This window comes from Chlamydomonas reinhardtii, chromosome 4, assembly GCF_000002595.2.
Source record: "Chlamydomonas reinhardtii strain CC-503 cw92 mt+ chromosome 4, whole genome shotgun sequence".
NCBI lineage: Eukaryota > Viridiplantae > Chlorophyta > Chlorophyceae > Chlamydomonadales > Chlamydomonadaceae > Chlamydomonas > Chlamydomonas reinhardtii.
In genome coordinates, this window is record NC_057007.1 from 727,951 (window position 1) to 754,134 (window position 26,184).

Here is a 26,184-nt window from a genome sequence, read left to right on the forward strand (position 1 = left end):
ACAGTCGCACACAGCGCTCGTATCTTACGAAGGCAGGGGCGGCGTCAGTGGCCGAATTCCTTAAAATGGCTTCGTTTAGTTGACGAAATAGGCTGCCGCCGCTTCGTTCACCCCCAAAATTTTCCGGGGGCTCCGCCCCCGACCCGCACGAGGTCGACACCGACACGACACGCCCACTCCTCCCCTGCTTCCCGCTGACCCACCCAACCTCACTCTCCCGCCAGGGGAAACCCTGTCTCCCGCCGTCAACACCCATAGATACAGCCCTTTGAGCCTTCTTACCATATGCCACGCAGGTTTCGGCCGTGGAGTAGCCGCGGGAACCCCCTGTCCTTGGCCAAAAGTGGCCGAAATCCCAAAAATGTCTTCGTCTGTTTGCCGAAAGACCCCCCAAGATCCCGTGCGTTTTGGCCGAAATTCCACGCCAAGATCAAAAAAATTTCGTCCGCCAGAGGCCTTTTTGGGCAAATTTCGTTCCGAACGAAGGAAGATACGAGCGCTGGTCGCACAACGCATCACCTGCAACGCATCACCCACGTGCAGCACCTCGTGCTTGTACTTACAACACGTACTTCCGCAAATCAACCGCTCGTAATAACAGTGAGGATCACTTGAATCTGTCTTCCCTCCTTAGCATCCCTGAATCAGGTTCTTGCCTCTTCACCGCTCACTACTTGCCATGTTTGGGCACAAACTGTTGTTCGGTTCCGCGGAGTCAAGCTAGCTCGGAATGTGCCTAATTGCCAGCCTACCCCAATTTGGCCCACTTGCCCGTGCGGCTGGCCCGCACGGATTCAGAGCCTGCCTGATTTAATTTTGCATGCTTATATTAGATTAGGATTATCCAAGGACTGGGAGGCCAGTAAGAGGGCGATTCCCGACCAGTCCCCGAAAACGACCCTGCGCGCCCGCCCGATTATTTGGCCCACTCGCCAGAGCCCACGCCCTGGTTCTCGAAAGCGTGCCTGACAACCCGGTTCTCTGCATATAAATTATCCTTTACGTGTAAGTGATAGCTTTGCGAGCTTGAATGGGCAAACAAGGGCTGGCCCTGCTGGGCTCGGTGCGGCGGATGCCGCTCCGGCGAGTGCCTGGGGACTGCATGAGTAAAGGCCCCTATAGCATCGAAATGGCATCATGTGACATACATAAAGGTCTCTGAACAGTTTCTGGACATGAATGTCAAAGTCAAAATGTCAAATGTCGCGCTTGCTCGGACCCCGCCAATTCGGCTCGAAGCTATCTAGCTTACATCTTAGTGTGCAGATAACTCGACGGCATGAAATCTAGGAACAAAACACCGCCTATGCGAGATATGGCGTGTGGAGCAGACGGACTGCAGGCTAACTGGTTTGCGCATTTAGTATCTGTTGATGTTTATCCTTTGGTGATTAGTGCACGCCGGAATGCGCCTGCAGACGACAAACGAAACAACATGTTGAGCATTTAAGGAGCGATGTGCACCCAGAACACTCCCAATCCTGCCCGGACGGTTGCAACAATCCTCATATGACATCTATAGGGTATCGAAATCGACAAATCGCCGGCAGGGATGACCAAAACGTCTCGCGGCCCGGTGGGCCAATTTGGGGTCGCCCCTCAGTTTTCCCCCCAAAACCCGGCCCCCAGAATCCACTCGCCCAGCGCGCCCTTTTGACCCCCAACCCGTGCAATAATCATATATAGTGTATATATCAATGTTTTGTCAAGTGCGGGCGCCTAGGAAGCCCTGTAGCGGTCTGGGCCAAAAGTGGGCCAAATATGGCACATTCCGAGCTATGCATGCACCAGGCCCTGTGGGCTCGACGACATCATGGTGCCAGCTTGGAGCTAACCATGACGCGCCCCTGAAGCACGCCAGGCAAAGTGCCCGGCGGTTCCGTCACATCCAAACTATGATACGCGCCTCATTCTATTCACTCAATCGCGGCTCGACGTGAGCCCCACGGCAGCATGACCTACGATTCCACGACCAGCTTGTGCACGCCGCTGACGCTTGCTGCGTGCCACCCCAACCCCGTTCCTGGTGCTAACAACACTTTTCCTCCTGCCGCCGTCACATGCTCAGTGCGCGTTGGCGGGCGGTGCGGCCTTCAGCACGTCGATCATCTGCTGTATGTCCATGATGTACCAGTCCGCCTGGGCGGCCACTGTGGGGCGCACCACCACGCCGCCGTAGCTGCGCAGGCACGACGCAGGGCAGGGACAGGGGCAGCAGGAAGGTGAGAGGCATGCCATGCTAGGAGGTCTTGGCTGGGTAGTTCGTATGCACGACAGGGGTCGCCAAAACATTGTTGAACACGCTACAGGCACAGCAACCGTGCCTGCAATACCAACGTGCACGCTCGAAACCGTTTTTGGTTGACAAGGTTGACCGCGTCTTGTTGCGTCAACCTACCACCGCTCGCGCTCCAGTCTCAAGCTCGCTCAGCCGCCCCCCTTCCTCCTACCAACCGCCCGCTGCTGACTGCACACTTACCCAATGAACAGGCTGGCAGCGCCCTCTGACCGCGCCTCGGCATCCGTGGCGCCGTCGCCCACCATCACCACCTCCTCGTACCCGTACTTCTCCTGTTCATGGATGCATTATTGTCTTCATAGTTACGTAACTGGGCAACCGGGCATTCTTGTTGTGACGGGAGGGGGGCGGTTCAGTACACGACACTGATAGTACTGGGGTTGGGTTGACATTTAAAGAGCCCGGGGCACTACCCCCGCTGCAAGCCCTGAGCACGAAAATATGCTGATCCCCAGGTTGAGCAATTGGGACGTTGTGGTAAAACCCCGTACGTGTGTTCACCTTGACCCCAACCATGATGCCCATTTCCGCCTCTTCAACTCCCGTTCTGCCACCCGCACCTTGATGTGCCTAATAGCAGCAGGCTTGCCGCCACTGCGGCAAGTAAACTCGCTCTCGTCAAAGCCCGCATAGCGGCCATCATGCTGCGTTCCACGCGTGCGGGAGATAGGGTACATGTGTGTTTCTGGAGACGGGAGTGCTGGAATGCGCGGCAGCTCAATGGCCACCTGATTATGTATACGGCGGCAGCGACGATGATGGCATGGCCCCACCATCATTCCCACAAACTTCCTCTTCCAATACCAGCCTGCAAGCGCTCTCCAGACGTCGCCTCTCTCTTACATTCTTCCCACGCTCCCCTTCCACCCTAAGCGATATTCCTCCTCTCTCCTTGAGCCCCGCCTTCCCCCTCCAGCCCCCTCCCCGGCTCTAGACGCCGCCACAACTCACGTCAAACAGGATGGAGTTGGCAAACACGTGCGACAGCGGGATGCCCAGCGACTCCGCCAGTGGGTGGATGATCTAAGAGCCCGGTTGTTACACAAATCAGCGGGGTGGTAGAGGGCAGGGTACAGGCATTTGGAGGTGAGCAGGTGGGCGGGCGGGTGATGTGACATGTGAAGCCCCAATCGCCCCCAAGCAAGCACGGACGTACGATGCCCCATGCTGCCCTGCATATGCCCAGACCTTGTGCCCGCACACGTCCTGGGCGCCTCGTGCATGTATTGTTTCGGTGCAGGTGTGATCCATCTCAATCAAAACATATCCTCACGTCCCTTATGTATCTTCCTCCTATCACGCCATTACGTGCCGTTCCCTGCCGCCGCACCTGCCGGAAGCCGCCCGACACCAGGAACACCTCCTGCCCCCGCGCCTTCAGCAGCGCCACCAGCTCCGGGATGCCTGTGGGATGGGGTTAGCACAGTGGGAGGGGGAAGAGGACCATGGCATGCCTTCTACCTTGCCTGGACCCTGCTTGATGCCTTTTTATCCATGACGCAAGGCGAGAAATCAGAGCACCGAAATGCAGCCCCCTTGGCATATCCTACAAGTTCCCAGCTCTCGGTGTAAACCCCTACCCACATCTGCACCGCTTGCCACCCTGCATACCACTTTCGTGTCCTCTCGGATAATATGTGTACGGGTACACCTATCCAACGACCTTCTCGCTCCTCCACACCCACCCTTGGTCACCCGGTGTGGGTGGTCTGCTAGGAACTTGTCCACTGCCTGGCGGCTGGGGTGCATGACACCCAGCCGCGTGCGCAGAGCCTCCTTAAACTCAACGGTGCCACCCATGGCCCTACAAGTGAATTGGTAGGTTCGAATGGGCAAGAGACGGGCGAGGGACGGATTTAGGGGAAGGGCGGGGAGGGGCGGCCGCACATGTTGCCCAGCACATCAGAACATGCTGCGTGTTCTCGTTTGTTCCCCTTCTGCCTCCCTCCGCCACCTCCGCGGGATTCTCCAAATCAAGCTTGTAACCCCAACCAAAGGAGCATTGGCCTGCATCGACCCACTTGGCAGTCAGCGCGGCCACCTGCTCGCCCACGCCGAGGTAGGCTGCAAGCTCGTCGATTGACTCGTCCTCACAGCTGAAGGCCAGAATGAAATATGACGGTCATAGACACACATGTAAGCATTTGTAGCAATGCAGCCATCACCACTGCGAGCTGGGCTGCTTTGCACCTGGCCTCGCGCCCTTGCATTTCAAGTCAAGCTCACGGCATACTCACAATGTGCTGTCTACATCAAAGCAAACCGCCTGCGAGCAAGCAAGCAAGCCAATATACGTGTTACACGCGACCTCGGCGTGAAGCGTGTCGGCGGGCAGCGACTCACGAGTTACCGACGATTCCCTTACCTCCGCGTGCCGCAGCTTCTGCGCTACATCCGGTTTCAGCTCCATCGTGCTGACTGCGATACAACAAGTTGCGGTTTGACAAGTCGCGATGGAAACCGCGACGTGGCCCGCCCGAACTTACTGGGTTGGGCAGCTGTTGATCGCATACGCACAATGCGGTTAGAGCCCTTGCACGGCCTAAAAGTCGACGCAGGGCGGCTTTGCAAAGAACGCATCTCTGCACGTTTGCGAAAACACTGGGTGGGGGAACAAGACCTATGAAGTGATGTTCACAAAGTAAAGCAGAACAATGCGTTCTCCTGATAGAAGTGTGGATTGCCGGATCCAGACAGCAGACGGCCTGTCAAGTTTAGCGACGACCCTAAATGCGGGGCCGATTCTCCAGAGCGGGACTTAGCATGTGAGACTTAATCAGTGTAAAAATCTCATTGCGCTAAACACAAGAATGCATTAATGTTACGGAGCATTCCAGCACGCCGCACCCCCCATCCTGTACACTCCAAGCCGACCAACGCTATGTAACTAGATGTAACTCGGTCGGCCTTCCACAGCACACAGACGACATTGCGAGCCATATGCAAAATGTTATAGATAAAAATACAGCTGCGCCATCACGTCGAGCATGTTCGAGTGCACGACAGACATGCCCGAGCAATCAGCAAATCGGCCTGCATTGGAGGGAGGCCCAAGCAGCGCCAACCAGTTACGATCCCAGCTGTCAGAGTCACAGGCCAACCCGATATGGTCGCGCGCACTGCAAAAGCAGCACACGACCAGGTGCCAACTCCAGCACGGTTAGGCAAATGTTGGAGACGGCGGAATGAACATATGTGAGGCCCCGGGCTTTGCATCTTCCAGAAATAGGCCGCCGCTGCTGGCTAGAAGGGCCCTGACCATGTTCTCGCCCACGGCATCCAGAGGCTCCCAGAAGCCCAGTTCTTATCGTTTGGAGGGGCTCCGCCCACGGGCTCCGCCCCAAACCCCGCCCCTGGAAAGGGGGAGTTGGCGAGATTCGGGGACTGTATGCAGCCCGTTCCAGCCCAACGCGGCGAGAATGCACCCCCAGAAATGCCCCAATATTTCTCACCCGAGGGCCTGCTTTGGGGCCCGCTTCTTGCCCGATGCAAGCCCTGGAGGCACCAGGCGCTTCGTACAGCTAGGAAACGGGCTGAGCCGTGATGCAGGAAGATTGCATTGGTTACAAGAGGGACTTGCTGACGCGAGTCACGAGCGACATCTGCTCTGGACCTCAGGGACGTGCCACCTGCATCGCCGACGACCTACTCTAGTAGTAGGCTTGCTCTCGTAAGAGCTCCATTTACCTCCGGTTCTGCTCCTAACATCGAGTGCTAGGACCATGCTCAATCACCCGACCAACCAGAACTACTCAATTTTTTGGAGTCCGCAGCAAACCTTCCGGACTGAATTCAGTCAAATCAACTAAGGCATAAACTCATCCAGCCCACTGCATGTCCGTAGTCTATTCATTCCGATTGAAATCGGAGGGGTGTATGGGGGTCGAACCCATGACCTCGAGCGAATTCGTCCCTTGACGCTATTCACTCGAAACGGAACCGCCCACCCCAGGAAGGCCCGGGGAGGCACAGGCAGGGTAGGCAGGCCCACGCACAGACAGGGGAAGGCACAGCCGCACAGACAGGGTGGGAGGCAAAGGCGGCAGCCGGTCTCAGGCAGGGACAAAGAAACACAGCTGGCCACGGAACCCAGGCACTTGCATTCATGGGGCACAGTGTGGAGGTAGGCCTGGGCGCCTGTGTCCCAGTTGGGCACATTTCTGTATGTCCATGTCAAATGGCATACCGTACTGTGCTTAGAAGACTAACTCCCAGAAGTTTTATCACGGCTGGAAATATTATTTTGGTACTAGCAAGGCAGCCATCAGCTGGGAGGCATTGTGTTGGATCGTTACTGGGCATTCCAGTGATGCACCACAGAGCTGCCAGCCCCATTGACAGCCAACACAGCTGGCCTGGCTCTTGATATGTATGTACTGTGCGACACCCCGCACCACCCACACACGGGCCCTCGGACCCCACACTGTGCCCCATGCACCCCAGTGCCTGGGTTCCGTGGCCATCCAGCTGTGTTGGATCGTTACTGGGCATGCCAGTGGTGCACCACAGAGCTGCCAGCCCCATTGACAGCCAACACAGCTGGCCTGGCGCTTGATATGTACTGTGCAACACCCTGCACCACCCACACACGGGCCCTCGGACCCCACACTGTGCCCCATGCACCCCAGTGCCTGGGTTCCGTGGTCAGCTGTGTTGGATCGTTACTGGGCATGCCAGTGATGCACCACAGAGCTGACAGCCCCAATGACAGCCAACACAGCAGGTCTGGCGCTTGATATGTACTGTGCAACACCCTGCACCACCCACACACGGGCCCTCGGACCCCACACTGTGCCCCATGCACCCCAGTGCCTGGGTTCCGTGGTCAGCTGTGTTGGATCGTTACTGGGCATGCCAGTGGTGCACCACAGAGCTGCCAGCCCCATTGACAGCCAACACAGCAGGTCTGGCGCTTGATATGTACTGTGCAACACCCCGCATGCACCACCCACACATACACGGGCCCTCGGACCCCACACTGTGCCCCATGCACCCCAGTGCCTGGGTTCCGTGGCCAGCTGTGTTGGATCGTTACTGGGCATGCCAGTGATGCACCACAGAGCTGACAGCCCCATTGACAGCCAACACAGCTGGCCTGGCGCTTGACATGTACTGTGCAACACCCCGCACCCCCCACACACGGGCCCTCGGACCCCACACTGTGTTCCATGCACCCCAGTGCCTGGGTTCCGTGGCCAGCTGTGTCGGATCGTTACTGGGCATGCCAGTGATGCACCACAGAGCTGCCAGCCCCATTGACAGCCAACACAGCTGGCCTGGCGCTTGATATGTACTGTGCAACACCCTGCACCCCCCACACACGGGCCCTCGGACCCCACACTGTGTGCCATGCACCCCAGTGCCTGGGTTCCGTGGCCAGCTGTGTTGGATCGTTACTGGGCATGCCAGTGATGCACCACAGAGCTGCGAGCCCCATTGACAGCCAACACAGCAGGTCTGGCACTTGACATGTACTGTGCAACACCCCGCACCACCCGCACACGGGCCCTCGGACCCCACACTGTGTGCCATGCACCCCAGTGCCTGGGTTCCGTGGCCAGCTGTGTTGGATCGTTACTGGGCATGCCAGTGATGCATCACAGAGCTGACAGCCCCATTGACAGCCAACACAGCTGGCCTGGCGCTTGACATGTACTGTGCAACACCCCGCACCACCCACACACGGGCCCTCGGACCCCACACTGTGCCCCATGCACCCCAGTGCCTGGGTTCCGTGGCCAGCTGTGTTGGATCGTTACTGGGCATGCCAGTGATGCACCACAGAGCTGACAGCCCCAATGACAGCCAACACAGCTGGCCTGGCGCTTGACATGTACTGTGCAACACCCCGCACCCCCCACACACGGGCCCTCGGACCCCACACTGTGCCCCATGCACCCCAGTGCCTGGGTTCCGTGGCCAGCTGTGTTGGATCGTTACTGGGCATGCCAGTGATGCACCACAGAGCTGCCAGCCCCATTGACAGCCAACACAGCAGGCCTGGCGCTTGACATGTACTGTGCAACACCCTGCACCCCCCACACACGGGCCCTCGGACCCCACACTGTGCCCCATGCACCCCAGTGCCTGGGTTCCGTGGCCATCCAGCTGTGTTGGATCGTTACTGGGCATGCCAGTGATGCACCACAGAGCTGACAGCCCCATTGACAGCCAACACAGCTGGCCTGGCGCTTGACATGTACTGTGCAACACCCCGCACCCCCCACACACGGGCCCTCGGACCCCACACTGTGTTCCATGCACCCCAGTGCCTGGGTTCCGTGGCCAGCTGTGTCGGATCGTTACTGGGCATGCCAGTGATGCACCACAGAGCTGCCAGCCCCATTGACAGCCAACACAGCTGGCCTGGCGCTTGATATGTACTGTGCAACACCCTGCACCCCCCACACACGGGCCCTCGGACCCCACACTGTGTGCCATGCACCCCAGTGCCTGGGTTCCGTGGCCAGCTGTGTTGGATCGTTACTGGGCATGCCAGTGATGCACCACAGAGCTGCGAGCCCCATTGACAGCCAACACAGCAGGTCTGGCGCTTGACATGTACTGTGCAACACCCCGCACCACCCGCACACGGGCCCTCGGACCCCACACTGTGTGCCATGCACCCCAGTGCCTGGGTTCCGTGGCCAGCTGTGTTGGATCGTTACTGGGCATGCCAGTGATGCATCACAGAGCTTCCAGCCCCATTGACAGCCAACACAGCTGGCCTGGCGCTTGACATGTACTGTGCAACACCCCGCACCACCCACACACGGGCCCTCGGACCCCACACTGTGCCCCATGCACCCCAGTGCCTGGGTTCCGTGGCCAGCTGTGTTGGATCGTTACTGGGCATGCCAGTGATGCACCACAGAGCTGACAGCCCCATTGACAGCCAACACAGCTGGCCTGGCGCTTGACATGTACTGTGCAACACCCTGCACCCCCCACACACGGGCCCTCGGACCCCACACTGTGTGCCATGCACCCCAGTGCCTGGGTTCCGTGGCCAGCTGTGTTGGATCGTTACTGGGCATGCCAGTGATGCACCACAGAGCTGACAGCCCCAATGACAGCCAACACAGCTGGCCTGGCGCTTGACATGTACTGTGCAACACCCCGCACCACCCACACACGGGCCCTCGGACCCCACACTGTGCCCCATGCACCCCAGTGCCTGGGTTCCGTGGCCAGCTGTGTTGGATCGTTACTGGGCATGCCAGTGATGCATCAAAGAGCTGCCAGCCCCATTGACAGCCAACACAGCAGGCCTGGCGCTTGACATGTACTGTGCAACACCCTGCACCCCCCACACACGGGCCCTCGGACCCCACACTGTGCCCCATGCACCCCAGTGCCTGGGTTCCGTGGCCAGCTGTGTTGGATCGTTACTGGGCATGCCAGTGATGCACCACAGAGCTGCGAGCCCCATTGACAGCCAACACAGCTGGCCTGGCGCTTGACATGTACTGTGCAACACCCCGCAACCCCCACACACGGGCCCTCGGACCCCACACTGTGTTCCATGCACCCCAGTGCCTGGGTTCCGTGGCCAGCTGTGTTGGATCGTTACTGGGCATGCCAGTGATGCATCACAGAGCTGACAGCCCCATTGACAGCCAACACAGCTGGCCTGGCGCTTGACATGTACTGTGCAACACCCCGCACCACCCACACACGGGCCCTCGGACCCCACACTGTGCCCCATGCACCCCAGTGCCTGGGTTCCGTGGCCAGCTGTGTTGGATCGTTACTGGGCATGCCAGTGATGCACCACAGAGCTGACAGCCCCATTGACAGCCAACACAGCTGGCCTGGCGCTTGACATGTACTGTGCAACACCCCGCATCCCCCACACACGGGCCCTCGGACCCCACACTGTGTGCCATGCACCCCAGTGCCTGGGTTCCGTGGCCAGCTGTGTTGGATCGTTACTGGGCATGCCAGTGATGCACCACAGAGCTGCCAGCCCATTGACAGCCAACACAGCTGGCCTGGCTCTTGACATGTACTGTGCAACACCCCGCACCCCCCACACACGGGCCCTCGGACCCCACACTGTGCCCCATGCACCCCAGTGCCTGGGTTCCGTGGCCAGCTGTGTTGGATCGTTACTGGGCATGCCAGTGATGCACCACATGAGCTTCCAGCCCCATTGACAGCCAACACAGCAGGTCTGGCGCTTGACATGTTCTGTGCAACACCCCGCACCACCCGCACACGGGCCCTCGGACCCCACACTGTGTTCCATGCACCCCAGTGCCTGGGTTCCGTGGCCAGCTGTGTTGGATCGTTACTGGGCATGCCAGTGATGCACCACATGAGCTTCCAGCCCCATTGACAGCCAACACAGCTGGCATGGTGCTTGACATGTACTGTGCAACACCCTGCACCACCCGCACACGGGCCCTCGGACCCCGCACTGTGCCCCATGCACCCCAGTGCCTGGGTTCCGTGGCCAGCTGTGTTGGATCGTTTGTACTGTGCAACACCCCGCAACCCCCACACACGGGCCCTCGGACCCCACACTGTGTTCCACCCCAGTGCCTGGGTTCCGTGGCCAGCTGTGTTGGATCGTTACTGGGCATGCCAGTGATGCACCACAGAGCTGCCAGCCCCATTGACAGCCAACACAGCAGGTCTGGCGCTTGACATGTACTGTGCAACACCCCGCACCACCCGCACACGGGCCCTCGGACCCCACACTGTGCCCCATGCACCCCAGTGCCTGGGTTCCATGGCCAGCTGTGTTGGATCGTTACTGGGCATGCCAGTGATGCACCAGAGAGCTGCCAGCCCCATTGACAGCCAACACAGCTGGCCTGGCTCTTGACATGTACTGTGCAACACCCTGCACCCCCCACACACGGGCCCTCGGACCCCACACTGTGCCCCATGCACCCCAGTGCCTGGGTTCCGTGGCCAGCTGTGTTGGATCGTTACTGGGCATGCCAGTGATGCACCACATGAGCTGCCAGCCCCATTGACAGCCAACACAGCAGGTCTGGCGCTTGACATGTACTGTGCAACACCCCGCACCACCCGCACACCGGCCCTCGGACCCCACACTGTGCCCCATGCACCCCAGTGCCTGGGTTCCGTGGCCAGCTGTGTTGGATCGTTACTGGGCATGCCAGTGATGCATCACAGAGCTTCCAGCCCCATTGACAGCCAACACAGCAGGTCTGGCGCTTGACATGTACTGTGCAACACCCTGCACCACCCGCACACGGGCCCTCGGACCCCACACTGTGCCCCATGCACCCCAGTGCCTGGGTTCCGTGGCCAGCTGTGTTGGATCGTTACTGGGCATGCCAGTGATGCACCACAGAGCTGCCAGCCCCATTGACAGCCAACACAGCAGGCCTGGCGCTTGACATGTACTGTGCAACACCCCGCACCACCCGCACACGGGCCCTCGGACCCCACACCAGGGTTGCACTGTACTTGCCATTTTCTTATAATACGCGTATTAATACGCAGTACACAGCTTTCTAGTACAGTACACCATAATTCACTTAAAATACGCCGGCGAGCAAGGGTTAGTACGTGCAATAATAGTACGTCCCCATGCAGCCTATGCCCGGTCCCATTGCAAATTTCGCTCTCCGTGTTCCTCCTTAGTATCCTTCCCTGTATCCTACTATACATTACCATACTCGAGGTCGTTACAGCTCGCTATGCTGTGGGAAACACATACTTGCGATTAAATGTCGAAGGCGCCGAAGTCGGCCGCTATAGATGCTGCCTGGAAGCTCTTTGATAAGCTAGGCAAGAGCGGCTCAAATATCAGAGCAAAGTGCACAATCTGTGAATACACCTTCACCGGCACTGGAACTCGCGCCTTGAACCATCTTCTATCCCTCGGCAACGGTGCGCTCCCGTGCTTGAAAATCTCTAAAGCTGTAAAGTCGGAGCTGTACAAGCTACATGAGGAGGACGAGAAGAAGAAGAGCGTGAAGCGCAGGCGCGAGAGCGATGCTGCGAGCAGTGAGCCGGCCGCCAAGCGACCAGGCCGCCAGGCAACCATTGAAGAGACTCGTGCACGTACCCAGAACACGGAGGCGGACGTGGCCATCGGTGACTTCTTCTATCTCACCGGCGTCCCCTTCAACGTGCGGAAGCACCCCGCCTTCATCAGGATGCTGAAGGCGGTCGTCGCGGCGGGCCCGAAGTACGCTCCGCCTGGCTACAACAAGATCCGGACCACTCTGCTGGACAAGGTGCGTGAGTTACGGCCCAGTGCCGTGCGTACAGTCTTGCGCCGCCTCGTGTCTTACCCTGCGTGTCCTGCCAGGTCCTGCCTTATCCCGGCTTATCCCCGCTTGTCCCTGCACAATCCCGGCTTGTCCCGCACACTACATTGTTTTGTCTACCCTGTATGCCATACCCCTTACCCAGGTGAAGAAGCACGTCAAGGAGAAGCTGCAGCCCTTCTTCGAGAAGAACAAGCGCAGCGGCTGCACCGTGACCAGCGATGGCTGGTCCGACGCGCGCAACCGCCCCATCCTCAACATCATGGTGTGTGCGCGTGGCGAGGCGGTGTTCTACAAGTCTGTGGACATGTCAAGCGTGCTCAACAAGACCGGCGAGGAGATTGCGCAGGTCATCATCGCCGCCATCGAGGAGCTGGGCGCCGACGACATCGTGGCAGTTATCACGGACAGTGCCGCCAACTGCAAGGTGTGCTGGGCCTTGGACGCATTGCTGCCTACGTGATAGGGACGGTTTTAGAGTGCCGCTTTTACACCAACCTACGACAACTCTCGCTGATCAAAGACGCGGGGCTGGAGCTGACCCAAAAGGGCAGCGCATACCACACCACGCTCCACGGTCTGTCGGCCCTCCTTACACGCACCGCGCCGCCAGGCGCCGACGCGGAACAGGCCCTACCCTTCCGATTGATTCAACCCCTCCTTGAACTCACCAGCGACTTCCGCGAGCTCCTCACTGTAGTGCCAAGTCTGGGGCTTACAACGTGGGACGTCTGAGTCCGTGGCACTCCTGGTACGTGCCGGCAGAGTCGCTGTCTGTCTGTCCGACTCTGGGGCGTTACAGCTGGCGTAACCGCCCGGGGCACAGCTCTGGCGCTGTGTGCAGCAATCTGTGCTGTTAGTGAGGGTTCTGACTGTGTCCTCAACATCGGGTTTCTGTAACTGTATACGAGTCTTCCGTCAAGCTGGCACCTGCGCTGGCGTCGGACATGGTAGGGTCGGGTGAAGCCTCCGGCGGCTACACCGACTACTTACACGGCCTTGCCTCCCAAACCCGGTAGTTCTCACTACCTCCATACACACGGTGCTTCGGCACTACAATTGGTATCTACGCCTCTTTCTTGGGGGCCCGCTATTGGGTCCGACGCTTCCGCTTCTGAAGTCACAATTCTGCGATTCTCCCAGCCTGCCTATGGCGCTGCACGGCCACGGTACGTGCTGATCCGCTACCGCTCCGTTTTCTTTTCTGTGTTCCTTAGCACTTGCCCTCTGCTGCGCAGAGGACGAGGAGCTGCTTGACTACGACGAGGACGACTTCGAGACGGCCGGAGAACCGTCCTCGGAGCCTCCGGCTGTTGACGCCAACGGTGATACTGACATCGCCGACGTCAAGGAGGAGGAGAACGCCGCTGCTGGGCCCTCCACCTCGTCCGTCGTGCTCAGCTGCCGTTGCTACCATTGCGGCCAGCCCGTCAGCGTCGCTCTGATCGGTTGGTAGTATGGATGCAGCTGGGGTCGAGCCTCCGCCTCCTGGGCTTGAGGACTCCATTGTGCCGGCCGACACTGCGGTCGCCATGGGATCGGGCCAGGGTACTGTCTTGCCTACTGGGCCCGCTGCGAAATTGCTCGCGGATCTGCACAACACTCTGACGCAATTTGCACAAACTTTTGCGACTTTAATAGGGACTGCTCCTGCTGCGGTTCCTGCTCCAATTTCTCTGACGCCACCTTTGCCTCCTCGCTCTTTGGCGGCTGACCTGAACGCAGCTGCTGAGACCGCTGCGACTACTGGAGGCAATGGTGGTGCTGCTGGAGGCTCTGATGGACGCGTGGCGACTGGAAGCCGCGAGCTCGCTGCTGGCGCTGCGCCGCAGCCGGCTGCCGACCTGAACGGCGCTGCGTCCCCTCCGGCCACTGATGACGCCGGCATGGAGACGGAGGAGGAGGACAACCGCCCTACCCCTGCACCCAAGCGCCAGAAGCGCGCTGACGGCTCTGGTCCGTCGGCCGCTGTGACCGAGATCGCGGATGGCTCTCTGCCGTGCCCGCCGCGCACGTCGGACGAGACCAAGTTCGGCGTGTCCGAGGCTATCCTCAAGGCTCGCAAGGTGGATGGTCTCTGCTTTGTCTGCGGCAAGTCTGGCCACTCCGTCAAGGCCCACGTGGGGTACGACAACTGGCAGACGGTAGTCCGGAAGGGTGGTCAGGGGGGCCGTGGCCGCGGTCGCGGCGGTGGTCAGGGCGGTGGTCGCGGCAACAAGGGGGGTCGCGGCGGCGCCGCCGGCAAGGCGGGTGGCCGCAAGTAGGGGGTTGCCCAGGGGATTTGCGAGGATGATCCTGGGTGCGCACTTCTGATGCGTTCTTTGCCCTACACCACTCTGAAGAACACTCGAGCTTTGCTACCTGCTGCAGTGAAGCGTATCGAAGGCGCTGTTGGGCGCGAGCTGACGTTTGACGGTCGCCTGCGGCGTGCTGGCTTCGGTGCCGAGTGTAATCTTTACGAGTTGCCTCTGGAGGTTCCAATCTCGTCTCTGGGGTTGGGTGGGCATACTACGCTGTTTGTTCCCTCGCGCTTTTCTGAGCTGACATCGCAGGTCTCCCGCTTCAAGGCCTGTCAGGCGCGGCGGCCAGCTGACACCGCCGGCGTCTTCGTCGTCCCGTCTTACATGTCCAAGTCCAAGGTGTGTCAAGATCTACTGCAAGGGATGTCGAAAGCGGTGACGTTTGGGGTTGGGGAGTCGTTGTTTCAGGGGTTGGATCTGCAGAATCATCCGGTGCAGCTACCGGCGCTTAAGCATAGCGTGACTGTTTGGTATGCACCGCCCCTGCCTGTTAGCAACGCACGTGCACCTCCTCATGCCTCTTCGTTGTACTTGACCGCAAACTCTGCTGTGCCATCTGCTGCCGCTTCAACCGCAGGGCCTTTGCCAATCGTGCCTGCACGTGTCGGCGGCCTGCGTGTTTCTGTACTGGCTGATACTGGAGCTAGTCACGACTTCGTGTCCAAGGCGCTTTGCGACCAACTGGGACTCAAGTTGTTGAAGTCGGCGTGGCAACACGTCACTCTGGCCGATGGTGGTAAGCAAACCATTCTAGGGCGCGTGGCGTTGCGCGTGGCGTTTGGTTCTGCGTACCTCACGTTGCACCCGTTTGTGCTGCCTACCTTTACTGACTCCGCACAGCTGATCTTGGGCGCTAGTACCATGGTGCGGGAGGGGGCCGCCGTAGACCTAGGCAAGCAGGCACTAGTGCTACGAACGGGCAAGCGCACTGTTTCTGTACCGCTTCGGACCATAGGTGTGCACGCCTTGACTGTTGCGTCCGTCGCACTCGACCAGCCTACTGCTAACATGGCGCTGTCGGCTATTATTGCCATGAATCGTGAAAACGACGCCATTGTTGCCGCTCACCTGCATGCCGTTAGCTGTGCTGTGCCTGCGTCTAGTTCTGGGGATCCCCGCAGGCCTGCATCTGATAAAGCTGGCGCCAAGACCGGTGCATCACCTGCTGCGCACAAGGTCGGAGTGGCCAAGGGCTCTTCTGCTGTTGGTTCGGCGTCACCAGTTCCCGCTCCACCGCGTCTGCCGCCGACCAAGACGCCCACTCTGGTTGGTCGAAAGGAAGCTGACCGTATGATTCGCAAGGGTGCGCATGTTATCGTTGTTCGTCCACGTTGTCGCCCCTCGGTCGCCCCTGTTGCTTCCTCTGCTGTGACTGGTACTGCTGATGCGTCTGCTGCGAACCACCCTGGTTCGAACGCGCCAGTCGTTGCGGATACCACGGCTACCCCTCAGGCCGGCACCGCACCTGCACCCGAGAAGGAGAAAGGTTCTGTCCCCCCCAGTGCTCCTCCCTCGCAGGATCCGCGTGTGAAGGCGTTGCTGGATGAATACTCTGACGTGTTCCAGCCCATCCCGGGGCTGCCTCCAGTGCGCCCAGTCGACCACACCATCCCACTACTTCCCGGCACGCAACCTGTTTCGCGTCCGATGTACCGGCTGGCACCCAAGGAGCTGGAGGAGGTCAAGCGTCAAGTAACTGACTTGATGGCCAAGAAGATGGTTCGACCTTCTACGTCTCCCTGGTCTGCGCCAATTCTCTTTGTCGGTAAAAAGGATGGGACTCTGCGCATGTGTATCGACTACCGGGGTCTGAATGCCGTAACGGTGAAGAACCGGTACCCTCTGCCGCGCATTGATGACTTGCTTGATAAGCTGCGCGGGGCCCGGTACTTTAGCTCGATTGATCTGCAGCAGGGCTACAACCAGATTAGGATTTCGCCTAGCGACATCCCTATGACGGCCTTCCGTACGCCCTCATTTCGAGTACACCGTGCTTTCATTTGGTCTCGTGAATGCCCCTGCCACATTCCAAGCCTGCATTGACCGAATGTTCCGCCCCCTGATTGATAAAGGTGTTGTGGTCTGCTACCTTGACGACGTTTTGGTGATTTCCCGCACCTTGGATGAACACCTGGAGCACCTGCGCGCTGTGCTCGCAACCCTTCGTCGTGAGCAACTGTATGCTAAACAGAGCAAATGCCACTGGGCCCAAACGCAGATTGAGTACCTCGGCGGTACGGAACTGGCCGGCGCCCAGGAACCTGCTGGAGCTTCGCAAGTTTTTGGGGCTGACCAACTACTTCCGTAAGTTCATTGAGCGTTACTCAATTCTGGCTGCGCCGCTCACGGCACTGTTGAAGAAGGGCGCATTTACGTCGGCTTATGCTTGGACAGCCTCCTGTCAAGCCGCGTTTGACGCTATCAAGCAGGCTGTTGCTTCTGATATCTTGCTTGCTTACCCTGATTACTCCCAGCCATTCCGCGTAGAGGTTGTGACTGACGCCTCGCTGCTAGGGTCCGGCGCTGTTCTGCTGCAAAACGGCCGCCCTATTGCCTTTTCGAGCAAGAAGTTCACAGGTCCGGAGACTCGCTACACCACGGGTGAGCAGGAGTTTCTGGCGGTTCTTCATGCGCTCAAGGAGTGGCGCTGTTACCTGGAGGGCCAAAGACGTCACGTACCGGCCTGGCGACTTGGTCCTGCTCAACACCAAGAATCTGCGCGCTCGGGCTAAGGGACCGCGCAAGCTGCTACCGCGCTGGATTGGGCCTTTTACTGTGGTACGTCCGGTTAGTAGTGGGGCTGCTGTTCAGCTTGCACTGCCGGCGTCGCTGAAGAACATCCATCACACGTTCCACGTGTCCATGGTGCGCAAGTACACGGGCACGGCTAGTGGGCGTGCTGGGCCTGAGTCTGATGATACAAACCACAAGCCCTTAACATTTCTGGATGGTGTACCGACAGAACCGTCGACAAGCCCGCTGGATGGAGTATCTTGCGCGCTTTAACTACACCTGGGAGTACCTGAAGGGGACCTTGAACGTTGCTGACGCCCTGAGTCGCCACCCCCTTCTGCAGGGTATTAGGTTACACATGGTCACGCGTGGACAAGCGCGAAAGGCTTCTGGGCTGGGCACGGCGCCCTCTGCCGCGGCTAAGCCCGCGCAGACGCAAGCGCCTGCTCCGAAGACCGCCAAGCCTACACCGTCGCCTGCTGTACCGGCTCCGGCTGCGCCTGGCAAGAAGACGGCCGCTGGGACTAAGCGTGCTACCGCTACTGTTCCCGCGCCTGCTCCTCCTGTCAAGACGCGTCGCCTGGTGAGTCCACCGGCCTGGGCTGCTGCACCCCCGGTAGCGACTGGTGACCCCGTGACCGCCCCGGCTGATTCCCCTGAGATGTCTGTATCTTTCGGGGACCGGATTCGCGCTGCCTATGCCTCTGATCCGTGGCTCTCTAGCGAGGCCAACACCCGCGACCTGGCGTGTGACGGTGGGCTATGGTATCGCCTTGTCAATGGCGCGCGTGTGATAGTTGTCCCTGCTGATGATAACTTGCGCCGTGACATCATTTTTGCGTGCCACTCTGGTCCTGTGTAAGCGTACTCTAGACATTGTGTCGCGCTCGTTCTGGTGGCGTGGCCTGTCTGTTGCGGTTGATTCCTTTGTTCGCGCCTGTGACCTGTGTCTGCGCAACAAGTCTGTCTCCGGTAAGACCGCTGGTACGCTGCACTCTCTGCCCATTCCTCATGCGCCTTGGGAGTCTGTTTCCCTTGATTTCGTATGTGCGCTCCCCAAAACTGAAGGGGGATACGACACATGCTGTGTTATGGTTGACCGGCTAACGAAAATGGTGCATCTTGTCCCTACGCGAGGCATACCTGACTCCCCTACAACAGCTCGCCTCTTCTTCGACAACGTCGTGCGTCTACACGGTGTGCCCAAGTCTCTGGTGTCCGACCGTGGTCCGCAATTTACAAGTAAGTTTTGGGGATCTCTGTGCACGCTTGTGGGCATGCGGAGCAACCTGTCTACCGCATACCATCCCCAGACTGATGGACAAACTGAGCGCATCAACCGGGTGTTGGGAGATATGCTGCGCAACTTTACTGTGGGCAGCCCTAACACTTGGGACTTGTATCTGACTGCTGCGGAGTTTGCGATCAACAATGCTGTGAACCGCTCCACTGGCTTTTCCCCGTTCTTCATGAACTACGGATACCACCCGGCAACCCCGGTGTGGCGTGAGCTTGACGTGTCTGCCCCCGCTGCCCGCGAGTTTGCTAAATCTTACGTGCAGAGGATGGCTGAGGCGCGCGCCTGCCTGGAGGCGGCTCAGAGCCGTGCTGCGAATTACTACGATCGCAACAAGAAAGACGTCACGTACCGGCCTGGCGACTTGGTCCTGCTCAACACCAAGAATCTGCGCGCTCGGGCTAAGGGACCGCGCAAGCTGCTACCGCGCTGGATTGGGCCTTTTACTGTGGTACGTCCGGTTAGTAGTGGGGCTGCTGTTCAGCTTGCACTGCCGGCGTCGCTGAAGAACATCCATCACACGTTCCACGTGTCCATGGTGCGCAAGTACACGGGCACGGCTAGTGGGCGTGCTGGGCCTGAGTCTGATGATGGGCCTGGACCTGTTGCATGGATTGACGACCAACCCCTATGGACAGTAGGGCGCATCCTGGACTTCCGCCGTCGCGCTGTGGCGTTAGGTAACAACCGCCGGCGGTTAAGGAGTACTTGGTCAAATGGAAGGGCTACTCCTCTAAGCATAACAGCTGGGAGCCTGAGTCTAACTTTACCCCTGATATGGCTGCTGACCTGCAGAGCGCTCGCGAGCGGGCGACTCGCACCATCGAGGATTGACCGAGGACGCTCAATCCTGAAGGGGGATAGTTGTAGTGCCAAGTCTGGGGCTTACAACGTGGGACGTCTGAGTCCGTGGCACTCCTGGTACGTGCCGGCAGAGTCGCTGTCTGTCTGTCCGACTCTGGGGCGTTACAGCTGGCGTAACCGCCCGGGGCACAGCTCTGGCGCTGTGTGCAGCAATCTGTGCTGTTAGTGAGGGTTCTGACTGTGTCCTCAACATCGGGTTTCTGTAACTGTATACGAGTCTTCCGTCAAGCTGGCACCTGCGCTGGCGTCGGACATGGTAGGGTCGTGGAGTGTGTCCAAGGGCGCCAGACAGCGCCGCCGCTAGTCCATTCCCCAGGGCCGTGTTGAGAATTAACCGGCCGGGCTCGTTTGCCACACACAGGAGATGGAGTCCGCGCCGGTGGGCGGGGAGCTCCAGCGGCTGACCTAGGCCGGAGGCCATGGCGGCCCACGTGTGTGCCGGTCGGATATGTCCCAAGGCGTGGACCAGTGGGTGCTGGAGCCAGGCCGTGTAACCACTGGTTTCGCCATACGGCACGACCACGACTGACAAATGTGGCGCTTGCGCTGCCGCTGCCTCAGCGCTGGCGACCGCCCAGGCCATTGCCAGGTTGGTTTGTTCGGGCTGTGGTGGTGGGTGGAGGAATGACACATCGTGTAGGAGTCGGCTGTAGCAGTCGAGGGCGGCCCCGAACACTGCGTCCTCGGGGTGTGCCGTGTAGTAGGCCGGTATGTTGCCGGTAGCGTTGAGGGGGGAGGCAAATGCTTCTGTTGTGAACTTAAGATGGGAGGTAAGGGTGGACATTAGGTCTGGACAGAGGGTGACCTCGTGCGCTGGGTTGGTGGAGCTCTCTTTGTGGCGTTTACTGGGGCGATATCGTGTGAGCAGGGAGGCTACGGCGGCGGCGAATGCTTTCGGGGGTTGGGTGGGGTTGAGCGCCTTATAGCGGGCGTGGAGGAGGGCGAGGCGAGTAGCCGAGATGGATCCAACGCATCGGCCGTCGGGTCCGTATACTCTGGCGGTAGGGTCAGGGTCGGTCGCCGTGCCGGCGGCTAGACCGGGTGTTCGTGTGCCCAACTGGATACAATACTGACCTGTCGGATGAATGTCTGTGTCTGGGTTGCAGGAGTTGGTGTCAATGGTGCAGCACCGGAGAGTGGCACGTTTTCGTGCGGCCATGCTGGGTGCTGGGTCCCGCCACCGGCCCTGGCGCTGCTTGCTGGTGAGGTGGGTATCAAGCGCAGGGGGTGGGGTGGGGTCGGGGGGTGCTTCAGCTTGGGCAAGGGTGTACCGTGCCAGGGCGGCCGCCCAGCCGGGGTTCTGTGAGAGGGAGGAGAGCGGGTCTTCCGTGTCGGCCCAGTGCACCTGGGCCATAAACCGGCGGATGCCCTGTCCCCATAGCATACATGAGGGTTTTGTGGCGTTGATGGCGTCGTAGTTCTGTATCTTATAGGCGCTGAGTATACCGTTCGTGGTGAGGGTTGGTTGCCAGCGAACTTTGTAGCGGCAGCGGTCAGCCCAGGGGGGTTCTTCTGGCGGCGGGTCCAGTTTCCGTTTTCTCTTGGGTGGTGGGGCATTGGTTTTATGTGTCATGGGCCCACTGACAACCGCGGCAATGATGTCATCGCGGTTAGCCAGGTGGGCTGTGATGTGTTGTGCCGCTAGCTTCCCAGCGTCGGACTGGGGCAGTGCGCCATTTAATGCTGTGTCTCTGGCTTTGCGCCATGCAGGTCTGGCGCTTGGCTGCGTGGTCGCGCGGTTCCCTCTCTGCGCGGCTGCCGGTGGGAGGCCCCTCGCCGGCGCTGCGTGGTGCGTGTGTGGACAGCGGGTGGGGCGAGCGCTGCTTTTGCGGCGGTTGGGCGGTTTCGTGTGCGTGGGTGATGTGGCTGCGGTGGGGCACCCGTCTGGTAGCTCGAGCCGCTGGTGAGCAGGTGCAGCGACTGCTTGGTAGGGGCGGGAAGCAAGTAGTTCGTGGGTAGCGTGGGTGTGGGGGCCCGCCGCCTCGGCATGGGCTGGGACCCGCCTTGGCGGGATCCGCCAGGAGCCGGTCCATCGTGTGGTGCCGAGGGTTTTGCATTGTTTGACGAGCGGGGTAAACTCCCGTGCTGCGTGCATATAGAAAGTGAGGTCCCTCGTGGGGTCGGAAGGGTAATGGAGTGTGGATCCGGGCAGAGCAGCGTCATTGGCCTCGACTGCGGGATTGCGTGTCCGTGTGTCGTATTTGATGAAGTGATTGTGGCGTTGCTTTGCCGTTGGCTTTGGTTTGGCCTGCAGGACTTCCAAAGACGGCCGCGCCGGGGCTCCGGAGGGCCTCGGAGGTGTCGACTGCTGCCAGCGCTCCAGTAGAGAGGTGAGAGTGCGTTGGGGTATAGGTTTAGGCAGGTCGCCAGCTGTCCGAAGGTCTGTCTTGGAGACGCCATTGGGTAGGGCTCGGTTGTGCAGGGGGAGGGGTTTAGTACCGGCGGTCGGCTTAGGTTGTGTGTCTGCAAGTTTGCATAGGGCGTGAGTGAAGCGGTTCAGGGCGCGCTTGTGCCGGTCTTTTACCCGGCCTTTGGAAATCGCCAATCCAGCTGTACAGTGTCAATGATGTGCCGTCCCGTATTTGCGTCCACCAGGTCGGCCAGGTTCAAGCCAAGGTCTATTGTCAGGGGGCTGATCCAGTCAGCTCGCAGGTAAGCGGGCGTGCTCGCCTCAGCGGCTCGGAGTTTGGACACTAGTGTTGGTAGGGCGGCTGCAAATTCCTTGCCTTGCAGCATGGCCAGCAGGTCGTGGTCTTGAAGGAGGGTGAGTTGTTTCAGGGTAACAAAAAATTTCCCCGCTCTTCGCATGTCGTGCAGCGGGAGGTCGCTCCCCGCCTGCGCCGCTTGGAGGTGGAGGAGGCGGCGCGTAATTACGCCTAGCCTGCCGTTATCGTTCAGCGAAATCATGAGCAGTCTGGAGGCGCGTTGTACATACTCTTCGCGGAGCGAGCCTATTCCTAGGCCCCCCATCTCGGCAGGCAGAAGGATGGCGCGGGTGGCGCAGTCGCGTGGTAGGCCGACGCACCGACGGGTGATACCCGCGATTTGGGCGTCCAGTGCCCGGATATCGTGTTGCGTGTATGCCATGGCTGGGAGGGAGTAAGCCACTTTTGCTTTGAGGCATTGTTTGATGAGCATGTAGCACTGGCGAGGGAGTTTTTTGTACTTGCTCAGCTCTTCGCCGGCGTCAGTTAGGTCGGTTTTAACCGCCTTAAGTTGAGGGCGCCAGTCCATCGTCATGGTGATTTCAACGCCGAGATAGCGGTATGATTTATGTGGGGACACGTACGGCAAGGCTATCTTGGTGAGTTTTCCATCCTTGACGTTAGAGCCAATGTGGATTTGGCCATCCAGGAAGCGTTTGAGGGTGCGTTCGCAGGCGGGGCCTTTCATGCTTTTGTCTGAACTGTTGGCACTTGCGAAGCTGTGGAGGATGCCTGTGCAGGCGCTCTTGTCGCGGTTGATGCGCATACCTCCCCAGGCGGCGTATCGCGCAATCTTGTCAGTTTGGCACCGGAGGTTATCACGGGAGTTGGCTGCTAGCGCCAGGTCATCCGCGTAGCCTAGTGATGAACAGTTGTGTTGGTCATTCTCACTGTTTGTGAGGCAGCCGTATCGGTAGCCGCGGCCGCCGTAGTGGAGCCACCTCAGGAGTGGCTCGAGAAAGATGATAAATAACAGTGGTGAGAGGGTATCTCCTTGCATGGTGCCGCGCCTTATCTGGACGGGGGATGTGCGGCCGTGGGCTGTGCGGATGGTGGTGTTTGCGGTAGAGTACAGATTGCGCACGACTTCTATGAAGTCGGTTGGGAGGCCGAGGTGGTGCATTACAGTGAGCAAGCGGTCGTGGTCTATGGTGCCGAAGGCGTTTGAGAAGTCGATGTACGCGACGTATAGGTCGCGCTTTGTGAGGGCTGCGTCCTCAATCACATGCAGTAGGTTCATGATTTGGCGCTCCGTTCCTTTGTACTTTTGAAAGCCTTCTTGGGCTTCGCTGTGGACGAGGAGCTCAGTGCATGCTTCGGTGGCTGCCCGAGTGACTAAACTGGTGTAGAGCTTGTAGAGCGTGTTGCACAGTGCAATGGGTCTGTAATTGGAGATGGACAGCGGGTCTGCCTTCTTGTACAAGAGAATGGTGTCGCTGGTGGACCAGCCGTCTGGTAGTTCGGCTTTAATCCATGCGACACATAGGAGAGTATGGACGGCGGCTTGTAACGCATCTGGCATGCATTTGAGTAGCTCGTTTGGGAGGCCGTCAGGGCCAGGACTCTTGTTGCGGGAGAGGGATTGCATGCACCGTTGGAAGTTGCTCGCGTCAGAGACGTTAGGCAGCAGGGAATGGGTGTCCGGGTGTTGTGCGCGGGCCAGCAGGAAGCCGCCGTCGGGTGCTCCTGGTTCGTTCCAGGGGAAGGTGGTGGTGGTGTCTTCTGGTCGGTAGCGTCCAGTGCGTGGGCCACCAGTGGGTTCAGCGGCAGCTTGGAAATGAGTGTGTAGCGCATCGTTGATGTCGGTGCTGGTGGTGGCGATGTGTTGGGTAGTAGGGTGGCGTACAGCTGTCAGTTGTTCGAGCATTATTTTGGAGGCTTTGCCTTGAGAGGTTGCGAATAGCTTTCTAATCCGTGTTAACCATTTGCTGGCGGCCTTGGCATTGGCTTCTTTCTGAGTAGTGCGGCGTGTCTTGAGGGCAGTTTCCCAGTCCCGTTTGGCGGCGGCCGCGGGTGTGGGGTTCGTAGGGGCCACGGGTGGTACGGGTGCTGGCGCTGTGGGGGGCGGAGTGGGAGGCTCCTGTGGTTGCGCTGGGGAGGCGTGCACGAGAGCTAGGTAGAGTTGCTTTTTCTGTTTTTCGGTGGCTAGCAGCCGCTTTAGCTTCTTGGCCTCCGCCCGGGACGGTTTTGCTCTGGAGGTTCGGGGCGGTTTTTGGGGACACGTGTCGAGCATGATTTTGGCTCCGACGGCTAGTGCTCCATAAAGGGCGGTGGATGCGGCGTTGAGGTCAAGCGTGGAGAGTTGTGCGCGTGCGTCGGTGACAATGTTGTGGGCGGTGCGTGTATTTGCTACGTGATGTGTGTTGGATGAAAGTGCGGTTACTGTGGAGTCGATGATTTGTCGTGCGCTGCGACCGGGTATGGTGAGCGCGGCATACAGGGTTTCAAGGGCAGTGGTTCCGTCTGCTTCCCATCGCTGTGTGATGGTGCGACTCTGGGTTTGAGTGATAGGCTTGACGATGTTTGCTAGTGTAGGGCCGGTGCTTGTGTCTGCGCTCGGGATATCTGGTTCCGCGGGTGCAGTGGTGGTTCCCGTGGGTTTGTAGGGAAGGTTAGCCTTTAAGTGTAGGCCCAGGTGATCGGTGGTGCCCCCGCATGCTGAGGTCCATTCCGTAGCCGCAGGGCAGCCCTGGGCGTGGTTGTTTGCTAGGAAGTCGTCGATGCGGCTTTGATGTGTAATTGTGTCGTGTTGTATCTGCGTGTACGTATGTGGCCTAGGGCGTGTGCGCGCGGCGGGTGATAAGCCCGTCTGCTTCAGGAAGTTTTGATGTGTTGTGTCGTTGGTAGTACTGGTGTTGGTGCTTCTGTCCGTGTCGTAAGCAGCAGCGTTCCAGTCCCCGCCGGCTAGGAGGGGTTCTTTCAGACGGGCTGCACTTCGTGAGGCTCGAGTGATGTAGGTGTACAATGCTTCGCGGGTGCGCTTGTCATCGGGTGGGCAGTAGACTCCGATGATGTGGATAGGCGTCGAAGAGGAAGGGGCCATGCGCAGGTGGACCATGTAGCCCTGGAGTGTTGCCGGCGTGGGGAGGCAGGTGATATGTTCTTTGCGGGCGTATCTGGTGTGAACCGCAAGCGTGACTCCGCCCGAGGGTTGGTGCCGCCGTTGGTCTTGTTTTGGCCCCTTTGTCGGTGTCGGTCGGGGTGTGCTGTGGACAAACGTGGAGTACGATTTGAAGCTGTTTTTGATGATGTCGCGTTCTGTTCTGGTCCTGTGGGCTCGAGTTTTAGTTTCAGTGAGTACGAGAATGTCCGCGTCCCAGGTTTCTGATTCTTCCCTAATGGGGGCCAGGTTGGATAACAACCCCCGGGCGTTGAGCGTGACAAAATGGCATGTGCTTGTGTGGGCGGGTGTAGCTGGTGCCGGGCGCTGGGCCTGCGGCAGTGCCGCGGCTTCCAAACATGCCTGAAGCGTGGCTTGTCTTTTCTTTCCAGGAGCGCGCTGTGGGGGGTTGTGAATAACTGGTGGTGGTTGTTGCGCGGGTGTGGAGGCATGGTTCGGTGGTGTGCCAGGGGTGGGTTGCGAGGGAGGTGCCTTGGTAGGGGTCCGTTGTGCAGGGAGGTTTGTGGTGGGCCGTGTCGGTTTGTGCGGTGAAGGTGGGGACAGGGAAAGGGCGCGTTTTGCTGCTTTACGGCGGTTGATGGGAGATCCCATGGCTCGCAGGAGAGCGTG

The 26,184-nt window shown here is 59.4% G+C and overlaps 5 protein-coding genes across 7 annotated transcripts; 3 read left to right on the plus strand and 2 right to left on the minus strand.

Annotated features, from left to right (window-relative positions):
- Positions 1–547: 547 nt before the first annotated feature.
- Positions 548–5,085, minus strand: CHLRE_04g217959v5 (uncharacterized protein). Of its 2 annotated transcripts, none has more exons than XM_043061795.1 (10): positions 4,786–5,085; positions 4,665–4,717; positions 4,537–4,565; positions 4,321–4,395; positions 3,985–4,103; positions 3,630–3,703; positions 3,251–3,322; positions 2,860–2,943; positions 2,480–2,571; positions 548–2,179 (listed from the first exon to the last, which is right to left on the minus strand). In XM_043061795.1, the coding sequence occupies exons 2-10, from the start codon at positions 4,707–4,709 to the stop codon at positions 2,065–2,067; spliced, it is 705 nt and encodes a 234-aa protein (XP_042925050.1). In that variant the 5' UTR covers positions 4,710–4,717; positions 4,786–5,085; the 3' UTR covers positions 548–2,064. The 2 variants fall into 2 exon arrangements, with proteins under 2 accessions (XP_042925050.1, XP_001701241.2); XM_001701189.2 differs by having other exon boundaries at positions 1,237–2,179.
- A 765-nt stretch (positions 5,086–5,850) lies between these two features.
- CHLRE_04g217960v5 (uncharacterized protein) lies at positions 5,851–6,505 on the minus strand. The gene has a single exon (XM_043061796.1). The coding sequence runs from the start codon at positions 6,404–6,406 to the stop codon at positions 6,224–6,226; it is 183 nt and encodes a 60-aa protein (XP_042925051.1). The 5' UTR covers positions 6,407–6,505; the 3' UTR covers positions 5,851–6,223.
- A 5,290-nt stretch (positions 6,506–11,795) lies between these two features.
- CHLRE_04g217961v5 (uncharacterized protein) lies at positions 11,796–13,467 on the plus strand. 2 transcript variants are annotated; one of them, XM_043061797.1, is made up of 4 exons: positions 11,796–12,289; positions 12,355–12,522; positions 12,701–12,982; positions 13,169–13,467. In XM_043061797.1, exons 1-4 carry the CDS (start codon positions 12,278–12,280, stop codon positions 13,202–13,204), a joined length of 498 nt encoding a protein of 165 aa, XP_042925052.1. In that variant the 5' UTR covers positions 11,796–12,277; the 3' UTR covers positions 13,205–13,467. The 2 variants fall into 2 exon arrangements, with proteins under 2 accessions (XP_042925052.1, XP_042925053.1); XM_043061798.1 differs by having other exon boundaries at positions 11,966–12,289.
- A 158-nt stretch (positions 13,468–13,625) lies between these two features.
- Positions 13,626–15,019, plus strand: CHLRE_04g217962v5 (uncharacterized protein). Its single transcript, XM_001698071.2, has 3 exons — positions 13,626–13,724; positions 13,794–14,003; positions 14,281–15,019. Exons 1-3 carry the CDS (start codon positions 13,706–13,708, stop codon positions 14,817–14,819), a joined length of 768 nt encoding a protein of 255 aa, XP_001698123.1. The 5' UTR covers positions 13,626–13,705; the 3' UTR covers positions 14,820–15,019.
- A 4,636-nt stretch (positions 15,020–19,655) lies between these two features.
- CHLRE_04g217963v5 (uncharacterized protein) lies at positions 19,656–25,577 on the plus strand. Its single transcript, XM_043061799.1, has 8 exons — positions 19,656–19,806; positions 20,111–20,128; positions 20,311–20,338; positions 20,856–20,951; positions 21,460–21,538; positions 22,004–22,079; positions 22,345–22,401; positions 22,567–25,577. The coding sequence occupies exons 2-8, from the start codon at positions 20,114–20,116 to the stop codon at positions 22,627–22,629; spliced, it is 414 nt and encodes a 137-aa protein (XP_042925054.1). The 5' UTR covers positions 19,656–19,806; positions 20,111–20,113; the 3' UTR covers positions 22,630–25,577.
- The last annotated feature ends 607 nt before the right edge of the window (positions 25,578–26,184 follow it).